The sequence below is a fragment of the Arabidopsis lyrata genome, assembly GCF_000004255.2.
Source record: "Arabidopsis lyrata subsp. lyrata unplaced genomic scaffold ARALYscaffold_7, whole genome shotgun sequence".
Classification (NCBI taxonomy): domain Eukaryota; kingdom Viridiplantae; phylum Streptophyta; class Magnoliopsida; order Brassicales; family Brassicaceae; genus Arabidopsis; species Arabidopsis lyrata.
Genome location: NW_003302549.1, coordinates 24,496,655 through 24,507,395, shown reverse-complemented (window position 1 = coordinate 24,507,395; position 10,741 = coordinate 24,496,655). Strand labels below are relative to the sequence as shown.

Below are 10,741 nucleotides of genomic sequence, written 5' to 3'. Positions count from 1 at the left end.
ATGAGGTGGTGAATGAATAAAATGATATATGATATTTACGTTTGGTTCTTGATTTTCATCAGTTTGGGTGTAAGACATTGAGAGAATAAGGTTTTAGAATATTGATTAGGGTTTCTGATGAGAACGTGATACAAAGATGAAAGATATATATAGGATTAATATATTTTATAATAATTATAAGTAAACGTTTGATTTTTTTTTTTCCAACCGCTACCGCCCGCAACCGCAAACGCTTGCGGGAAGGAGCTTTTGAAAATCAGCGATTTCGAGCGGTTTGAAGCGGTACAGAGCGATTTCTATGATTGGTACCAACCGCTAACAACCGCAACCGACCGTTAGGAGGGTTCTAGCGGGAGAACCAATCAAGCCCTTACAAAGGAGAAGGCTCTCAACAAAAACTTAGAAAAGAAAGCGTTAGGGGTATTTTACTCGTTATAGAAAATAGAAAGCATAAATAACCAAAAATGAAACAACATTAAGTTGCCAGAAGAGCGACTATAGTCGATCTCTTCGTCTGTTATCGTTCTTTCTCGACCCGGACAAGTCCATAAACGTCTATTTCCAGCATATCATACAAGACTCATGATACAACCAAAAAGACACAAAAACAAACTTTGATGCAACAAAAGGTTCAACATGAATACAAATCACGAGGTTAATGAACACTAAAAACACAAAATACCACTTCTTAAAATGTCTTTTTAGTTTAAGAGTTGCTCTGATCCTTCTCCTCCCCACTTTCTTATCCTACCCTCAGCCATTGCAGCCTACACAAGAAAACGTATCAGTAACATTATATTAGGACATATTAAAGACTCGATTTAGATATCACATCATTGCCTTTCATATTATTGACTCACCTCTGTGTCCCAATTTGTTCTGCAGATCATCAATGTTAAGACTATTGTCTGTACCACGGTTCCCGTCAACATTCCGCACCAAATTCCCTAAAACATCAAAGATTTTTGCATTATCGGTCTTTTAGTTCTTGGTTTTTTTCAATGGTTAGTTGAAAAGGAAGATACAAACTTTCATTACCATTACGCCAAAGTTAAGCTTGTATCCTAGTAACAGACCAAATGGGATTCCAAACACGTAATAGCAGACTATGTTAACGTACGCCACGGCTGCTTGCCATCCAGCTCCCACAGCCACCCCTGTATTTATTATCATATTTCCATCGGAATCACTAAGTTTCTTAGAGCATGTTTAGTATGAGTCTTTCATTGAGTCTCTCACAATTAAAGTTATTAAAGAATAATTTTTTTTAAAAACGAGGTGAGAATCGGTTCTTATTTGAGAGATTTTGAAAATCTCTTGAAAACCTCTTATGTGGGACACATGTCTCTTCATTAGTGGTTCAAATTTTATTATAATAAATCAAACCCACAATAGTTTAAAAAGTTATATCAATAGTTATTATGTTATTATTATTTTTTATCTTTTTTAGATAAATTATAAAATGAAGTTTTCTATCTAACATGCAAGTTTTATTATGCTTGAGTTTAAATATATACTAAAACTAGTTAAAATAATAATAATAATAATAATAATAATAAATTGATATTATCTTAGTTAATATGCAAATTTGAAGTTGCATACGTAAAAAAGGTCTGAGATTTAAAAAAGTAAATATATATTTCGATATTATTAAAATCATATATTATATAAACAAATGTAACTAATTAATGAACCATAAAGGTCTTTAAATTGTAATATAATATTATTTAGAAGATATTAATTAGAAAATTTCGAATTTTAAAATAAATATTAAGGTAATTTATATCACAAATATTACACTACGCTAAAAATATTATATTGATGGAAGACTTAATGAGTTTCTCACCAATAGCGGAAATTTTTTTTTAAAAAGTTCACATACTAAAATACACAAAATAATAATATTATATTGATGAGATACTCAATTACCAATGCACATGTTCTTATATAACAAAAAAAGTCTTCATATCAAATAAGATTATTTTAGCCAAAGACCAACCATGATCTATGAAGGAAACCGAGATTGTATCAGAGCCGGCTCTAAGGTTTCGGAGACCACAAGCAAAAAAAAATAGGCTGTACTTTTGCATATTTATTAAAATATATCTAACAGAAAAAAAACCAAAAAATAAAAAATAAAAGCTATAGTCAAGATTGGAACTGGGGTTTGTCACCGAGGAAGGAAAATCGGGACCACTACACTAAAAGAACATTTTGGAAAATGGAGGCCAAAAAATGTATATATTATTAGAGGCCGTAAGCAAATGCTTCATGAGCCTGTGTCATGGGCCGGCTCTGATCATAACGAATTGAACTAGATTAGTTTCTTTGAGATAAATATATAGATTGAGTACCTGATAAGACAGGTTGGACATTGTTGATGACAATGGAGAGTGTAAGAATTGGTGTAAGATCTTTAACAACAATGATGACTTCTTCGTCTCCCACAAAAAACGATGGATATTGATCTCTAAAGATGAGTAGAGCAATTGATATAGCAAGTCCGAGCAGTGTCGATGTTATCACTGCCACTAGTAGAGAAAATTTCGCGGTTCTTGGATGCTTTGCTCCTAATTCATTAGACACTCTCACACTGCACCATTTAAAATTTTTCAGATTATGATTCACGTGTTTATATAATATATATTAATCATAGTAATACCGAAGAGAGGTTTAAAAACAAAAGTTTTACCTTACGGCTGCGTTCATCCCAATAGCAATCATTGCAGTCCATCCCAAAATGTTCATGCTTCATTTTTAATATCGTTACAAGACCAAAAGAAACGATTAATCATACTATTTTTAGAGGATACGAATTGTATAAATTTTAATTACAAAGAATTTACTATGATTAATATAGGTGTTGAATCGATAAGAGTAGTTAGGCATAACCACGATTACGGTTACGATTGATTAACCACCAGTTACAGTTATAAATTTTCTTTAGCCGTATCCTTAACCATTTTATATACGTTTAAAACGGTTACGGTTAAAGACGGTTACGGTTACAACATTTATGGTTAAATACGGTTACAGGTATTTGATAATTACGATACGGTTAATATCGGAAGCGAAATCTTATGAGTTACCTGACTTTTTATACTACTTTTAATAAGATGAAAATAAGTTATAAACCAAATTTTCTTCATTTCGAGCAACATAACATTACAATATATTTGTTTGAGAAAAAGAACATTTATTCTAACGTAGAATTTTCATATGCGGTATCATTTACATTTTTGAAAATCTTTATCTGAACATCCGATATTTATATTTTCACTAAACGCAATTACAATTATATTTTTAAAGTTTTAACTATGCGTTTAATAGTGCGGTTAACCATACGGTCAACTAACGGTTTTGATACGTTTACAGTTAATTAACGGTTACGGTTAGTATATTTTAACCGTAATTAATCTATTTTTATAGTTAACGGTTACGGTTTTTAACCGTTTTATACGGTTACGATTGAGAAATGGTCCAGTTACGGTACGAAATACCGTTACGGTTAGCTTTTGGTCATGCCTAAGTGTAGCCGGTCAAAAAGGAAAAATTTAATTACCAACTAGGCAACTACTAATTCTTTTGACATTTTTTTGTATATTAATCGATAATTTAGAATGATTGAACCAAGGTCAATGACCCCTTTTCTACCGTAGTAGGTTCCCCCCCCCCCCCCCCCATGATTAATTTTACTTTTAAAATTTATGATTACGATACAATTTTTTTTTTAAGTTTATATGTGCTCCCATGAATAACTACTGTTGAACAAGCTCTGGACACATTCAAAACAGTCGATTTTTTTTTTTTTTTGTCATCCGAAATTAAATAGAGTTCAAAAGAGTCATTCCTGAGAAATGTTGTTTACATATATGAAAACAGTCAATTTTTTATATATATGTATAACTAGATAATAACTCGCACTATGTGCGGGACAAAACGATTATTAAATACATTTTAATGTATTAATTATATTGAAAGTGTTCGAATTTTATATTATTAGATAAACGGTAGTGTATTACTCTCTCCGTTCTTTTATAAGTGATGTTTTAAGCTTCTAATTTTGTTTTTAAATAGATGATGTTTTTTATTTTCAATGTAAAATTAATTACTTTTTTCTTGGTTTTGACGATTTATATTTCTAGTAGGTTACTTTTTTACTGGTTGATTAGATAATAAATGATGTTTTAGTTTAGAAATAAACAAAAAATAAATAATTTCTTAATATATGTGCATTCTCCTAAAACATAACTTATAAAAGAAAGGAGGGAGTAATATTATCAAGATTAATGAAAATTTTCATTTTTTTTTTTTGTCATCCGAAATTAAATAAAATTCAAAAGAACCATTCCTGAGGAATGTTGTTTACATATGTGATATGAAGCGGTTCTGTACGAACTTTTCGTGCCAGATTATCCACTTTGACATTAGCTCTACGAGAAATTAAAGATAAAGAAAAAGATGAAAACTCCTCTTTGTCGCTCTGAAATTTCTCTAAATACACTGAAAACGCCGGCCATTCGGTTGGAGAAGACACCATCTTCACCAGGTCTGAACACTCCTCTTTACAGACTGTTCAGACCGCTACATCTTGATGATCTGCACCAATCATACACTTCATCGCCCAGAGAAGGGCCTCGACTTCGGCATGTAGTGGAGATAGACTTCTACGGAGGTTCGCAGCTCCCATGGTTGGCGGCTCTCCATTTGACGATGTACAGAACCACCCTGTACCGGAGAACTTATCACTTTCTTTCCACGATCCATCCACAAAACAACGATATCCTGAAAAGTTCGAATCAAAAGAAACCTCCCTCACCCGGGACAGAGTTGCCGAACTCACAACACCATGATTTCCTTCTTGGAGCTCTAATTGAGCTGCTTGCCATAATTGTGCCTCTTTTTCTGCTAACCGTAATACCTCTAATGGGTCTTTATCTATATTTTCAAAGATTTTTTCATTCCTTGCTTTCCAAATATACCATATAATCCATGGAAAAGCTGAAAAATCAAAGTCAGAAGGTATTCTCCAAAATAAGTGATCCAAATTCGCAAAAATAGATTCTGTGGGAAAAATCCCGATCGCCGTTGGAATCTGTGAAAGTGCCCAAATCTGTCGTGCCGGTGGCACTGAAATAATGTATGATTGATTGTTTCCTCTGATGCACCACATCTGGCACATCCTGTGTCACAATCCATTCCTCTTTTCCGTAGATTTTCCGTAACCGGTACACAACCGCTTAAAATTTGCCATAAGAAATGTCGTATCTTCGGTGGGCACTGCACTTTCCAAGAGTGTGCTTTCTATGTATTAATGTTTTGTGTTTATCATGATTAATGATATATATCTTGTTATATTAATAGATACAAAAAATACAGTATAACTTCTATAAATTTATACTCGATAAATTAATAACCTCTTTAAATTAATAAATTCTTGCGGTCCCGAGTTGGGACCAATGTAAAAAATGACACAAATCGATAAATTAATAAGATAATAATTTTTCTAAAAATCTTATGCAAACATATGGACATATGGTCTCATCAATTTTATAAATTAATAATTGTATAAACTGATGAATATATATGTATATTTAGCTTAATATATATTTAAAATATTATATGTAAAATTTTGAATGAAATATGACTCTCTTATTCGAAAAAAGTTTGTGTTATTTTTTAAACTTAATAATTGCTTCTCTACTTATAATTAGTTTTAAAAAGATATTGCTTACAAATAAAAAAAACCTCCCTTTAGATAGAATTTTTTTAAGAAATTACAAATTTAGTAAATTCTCTCTATAAATTAATACCTCTCTAAATTAATAAAATTTTCAGGTCCCAACATTATTAATTTATATAGGTTTTACTGTATTAGGTACTCCATTTTGTATAGATTTGTATCTCTTAATTACATATTTTAATTGTATTTTCGTTTTAATTAATTGAGTAAAATAAAAAGCATAAATTAATGAGAAAATAAACATAATTAAAACTAATGGCAAAATCTGTAAATATCCTAATAAATTTTGAGTTTTTAATTAAATGGATTGAGAAGCTCTGTGAGAACGACACATCAGCATGGCATTTTTGTTAATCACACATAAGGGTAAGGTTATTTTTAAAAATGCTTCTCAATTAATATATAAGGGATTACTAGTACTGCATGACTAAAAATAAAATGTTGCAGAAAAAAATGAAACGAATAATAATAGTAAAAGAAAGAATCATCATATTAATTTAATGCAAGCAAATTATTTTGATAGATATTATCATATTAATGCAGCAAAAAATGACGAGCCACTAGCTAGGGTTTCACTGCTCAAGAACTAACGAATAATATAAGTCAACTCCGCACGACGAATTATATTAGTGCTAATTCCTAGAGATTTGTTTTTTTTTTCTGATAAATAGATCCTAGAGATTCTTGATGAGAATTTTTTAAAATATAAAACTGAACAAATCAAACAACAAATCTTATAAACATTATTAATTTGAAAATATACTAATAAATTAGAATTTACCAGATGGAGAGAGCGGCTACGGAGATCTCAGCATTCTTCAAATATCCAGCAAATAGTATGACTGCCATGAGATACCACACCTCCAAACTTCCAAAGTAAAAATAAACAATGTAACAATAAATAATGATGATATTATTTTCATTATAAAAATTTAACAATCGAGTCGTATGGGTTAGGTATTGTGACTCACCAAAGCATAACAGCAGAAGCCAAAGATAATCTAACGAAACTCCACAAATTATGGAAGGCTTCCCAGGAGAATCCAGACCAAGCTTCACCACATGTGCCACTAAATATGTACACGAGCTGTGCGACGACAATGAACCACCACGAGGCGTTAAGCACGACGGCTAGACCCGCCGTGCCCCACTGGAGCCCCTCAATGACAAACCACGTGAAGAGCACGTGTAGAACAAGTGCAACCGCTGATATCGCAGCCATGACCATGATTTTGCTTTGTGATTGCAAGAATTTAGCGGTTGGGTAATTAACGGCGTAAGCAAAGATCTGTGGGATCATGTAGATGGAAAATATTCCTGTGGCGCTAGAGATCGCTGGCGTCTGGCCGATGAACGCCAGGATTGGAGCGGCGAAAATGTATAGGAGAGAGAGTAAAATCGCGGTCACGTTAAGTATCACCCATGATCGTTGCAAGTAAACGCCAAGCATTGACAATTTCCCTGCTCCAAACGCTTGTCCACATAGCGTTTCTAACGCGCTTCCCATTCCAAGCTAGCGTTTACATTCGCACAATTATTTTTACACCTCAAAACAAAAACTTCTTGACAAAAAATAACTTTTTTTTTGCAAAAAGATAAAAAAAATTTCTAAATTCGAACTTATAAATATGGTTTTTATGGTACTAAACATTATATTTTTACTACAAACTGAAAAATGACGAAATCATTGTTTTTTGCCTTTCTGTTTACATATTTACATTATACAAAATGGGTATAATATTTATTTTAAATTTTTTATATATCTTTTTTGCTTTTGTAACTTTTGTGTTTTGGTTTATATTTTTGAAAATGATCTTTTATACACCAAAACATGTTTGAATGATTTTAAACAAAAATATATATTTTAAATGATTTGGAGTTACATCTCCCAAATTTTGGATCTTGTGTGTTTTAAACTAATATTAAATTCAGCACATTTGAATGTTAAACACAAACCAAAAAATTGTCCACAAGGGTGAAAGTAATTTACCATGACGCCAAATGAGAACCCGGCGATGACCGAGTTTTCGACGGAGACGGCCGCCAGAGCGATAGTGCTGATGTGTCCGGCGAAGACCTGAGTAGCAGCGCCGAGAGAATACTGAGTTAACGACATGAAAATAGCTGGCCCGGCCAAGTACCATAGCTTTTTGACCTCCACGTTAAACTCCCTGAGGAAGCCACGAACGGTGGTGATCGGAGGAATATCATCTACGGATGAGAAAGGAAGATGAGGTCGTTCTTCCGCCGCAGATAGAAGGGTCTCCGTTAGATTTTTGTCTTTTTCCATGTCGACGAGACAGAGACAGAGATGGAAAGATTAAAGAATGTCAAAAGACTAAAGACCAAAGAGTGAGGATCTTGGGATTAGTCACACATGAATTATATAGAAAAGTTCTATTTCTATTTTTGACAAAATATTGAAAAAAATATAATATATATTTAATTTTCACAAAATAAAGGGATAATTGCATTTCAATAATTTAATTGCCCAATGTTAAAGGGATATTGATGGAAAGCCCAATTCAATCTATAAAATGTCGGATTGATGGTTTTTGAAAATTTTCGGACCCAACTATGGACATAGGATGGTGGTGTTTTCAAAGAACTGATCAAACGTTGTTGCTTGGTGCAAAATGCTTTCGGAGATGTCCCTCTTCCTTTCACTCGGAGTTGAAGGCTTTAATTTGGGCTACGAAAAACATCCTTTCAAGAAGGATTGATTGTCAGGCATGTGAATCAGATTGTTCTGAGTTAGTCTCGATGGTACAGTCTCCTGAAGAATGGTCCGTATTCTCCAATCTGCTAAATGATTTGGAATTGCTCCGTGTCTCCTTTTTCTTCTTCTCGCTTTATCTTCTACTAGCATTATGGCTCCTGCTATGCAGGGACTTAGCATTATTCCCAAACTTAACTTTTTGATGATGAATTTTTTGACAGATTTAAGGAATTAAAAAACATAAATAGGAGATGGAGATCTATAGAAACTATAAATTTGTTTTTTAGACGAAGAAAATACCTGATTTCTGAGATGAATGGCAATGAGAACCATGTTTCAGATTTTATAGTTCATAGAAATTTGGGAGGAGAAGAGGTGGAGATCGTGGCAAGGAGAAAGTGGAAAAGATAAAGATTTTTTTTATGTATTGGCAACAGTTTCTCTGTGGGTGAAAAAGAAAAGCTAACGTGAAAGTAAAACAACAAAAAATGAGACTTATGCCACATGTTAAAAGGAGAATACTGCAGTTTTTGTTAAAGTGACTGTTGATTTAGTAGATATAGATTTCGTTTATGTAATATTAAGGCAGACTGTTTAGCCGTTTTTTTAAACTTTTATTTTCTGCTATTACTTTTGTAAACTATTTTTCTTGTAATTGGACCACCAATCATGAAATTATTTTTTAATGAATGTTTGGTTGAAAAAAAAAAAAATATTGATGTGTCGATAAAATTGATGCAGCGCCCCCTTTATCAGTTTAAAATTTTAATACGAACACGTCATTGGGTTAATTTAATCGTGCACGACAAGTAAGATTTTTTTGTTTTTTTTTTTTGTAACAGGTTTAACTTTTCTTTTATATTCATGAAACAAAAATCTTAAGATTTGGTGTAACTAAACAATTTAGGCTACGAAAGGTTTCTCAAAATTGAATAGTTGAAATTATTAGATTGAACAAAATTGGTTTGAATATTATTCAACCCATCATCTCTAAATATGTGCATGAACAAGTTGAACATTTTTCTTTTATAATTTTTTTATTTTTTTAAAATTTTTTAAATTGAATTGATTGAATAATTTTTTCAACTTTTTCAACTCAAATAGTGAAAATGAATTGAATAGTGTTTTCAACCTTTTCAATTTTTTAAATTTGTTTTTGAAACCTAATTTTCTTTAAGGTGACAATTTTTATTCTTCTTTAATCACCACCAAAAAGTCAAAACTCTATAATCGGGCAGCCTCTTCTGCATTAATCTCTGAAACCAGCTTCTCCTTCTATTTTCAATCTTTGCTGATTCTCTTCTTGTATGCCTCTTCTATTTTTTTTTTTTTTCTTATCAAGTTTGTCGACAATTTCTATTCCTCTTAAATTTTTTTTTTGTTGTATGAATCGTTTTCTGGCTCTTTCACTTAGCACTTAGTTAGAGGAATATCTTTCATGAAGTAGAAAATTGATGCTTTTGTCTTCCTTTTTTTTGGTTTCAAAACTTTTCCTTTTATCAACTCGTGTTTTTTTTTTTTGAATATAATGTTAAATTATAATCAAAAGAAAATAAACGTTTTTACATCAAATGCAGCGTGTGTTTGAAAACTTAAATCTGAAAATGTTCAAGAAACAGAAAAATTAACTTCTCGATTTGAACCAAAGTTGAAGCCCCTCCTCATAGCGCCTATCTCCAGCTTGACGGATTGAAGATAGTTGGTTCCGAATTTGCTTATCAGTCCATGCGATCAATTGTGCCGCTGAGTTCGGTTGCTCTCCATGCCGCCAGCAGTTTCTTTCTCTCCACAAGGTATAGACAACAACTTGGAAGACGTAGCGTTGAAGGTATTGTTCCACACGATTTGGTTGAGCTGTTGAAATGTAGTCCAGAAGCAAGCCCCAATCTGATGTGTATCTTTGTTTAAATACTCCCTTTGCAAGAGCTGTCCATATTTCTGAAGAATAGACACAAGAGAAAAATAAGTGGTCTCTTGTTTCTATTGGGTGTTGGAAGAAAATACAATCGACGGATGAAGCACCAGCCTTCCACTTGAGCATACGGTCTCCCGTTGATTGCCTTCCGTGGGCTGCAAGCCAAGTGCAGAAAGAGTACTTAGGCGTAGAGTGAGTGAACCATACGCCTTTGTACCATGGAACTTTGCTTGTTAAAGTTCGAATGCAGTGCCATGTTTCCTTGGTTGAGAATTTGACATTGAAAACATTTGTTTGCCTTTTCCACATCACCTTATCCTCTACTACTGTTCTTTTGTTCCGGGCTGCAGCTAAAGCATCCTCA

General features: G+C 32.7%; 1 protein-coding gene across 1 annotated transcript; it reads right to left on the bottom strand.

The window, feature by feature from the left end:
* Positions 1-475: 475 nt before the first annotated feature.
* On the bottom strand, positions 476-8,137 carry LOC9306948 (protein DETOXIFICATION 30). Its single transcript, XM_021016660.1, has 8 exons — positions 7,734-8,137; positions 6,715-7,256; positions 6,525-6,611; positions 2,693-2,749; positions 2,355-2,593; positions 1,039-1,157; positions 861-947; positions 476-767 (listed from the first exon to the last, which is right to left on the bottom strand). The coding sequence occupies exons 1-8, from the start codon at positions 8,031-8,033 to the stop codon at positions 702-704; spliced, it is 1,497 nt and encodes a 498-aa protein (XP_020872319.1). The 5' UTR covers positions 8,034-8,137; the 3' UTR covers positions 476-701.
* Between the last annotated feature and the right edge of the window lie 2,604 nt (positions 8,138-10,741).

Excerpts from the sequence above, each read along its gene's own strand:
- LOC9306948 (XM_021016660.1), bottom strand. The coding sequence starts at position 8,033 with ATGGAAAAAGACAAAAATCTAACGGAGACCCTTCTATCTGCGGCGGAA. Across the intron at positions 2,750-6,524 it reads GTAGCCGCTCTCTCCATCTG|CATGAACATTTTGGGATGGA; the intron begins GTAAATTCTAAT and ends TTAAAAATGAAG. Across the intron at positions 948-1,038 it reads AGCTTAACTTTGGCGTAATG|GGAATTTGGTGCGGAATGTT; the intron begins GTAATGAAAGTT and ends TTGATGTTTTAG.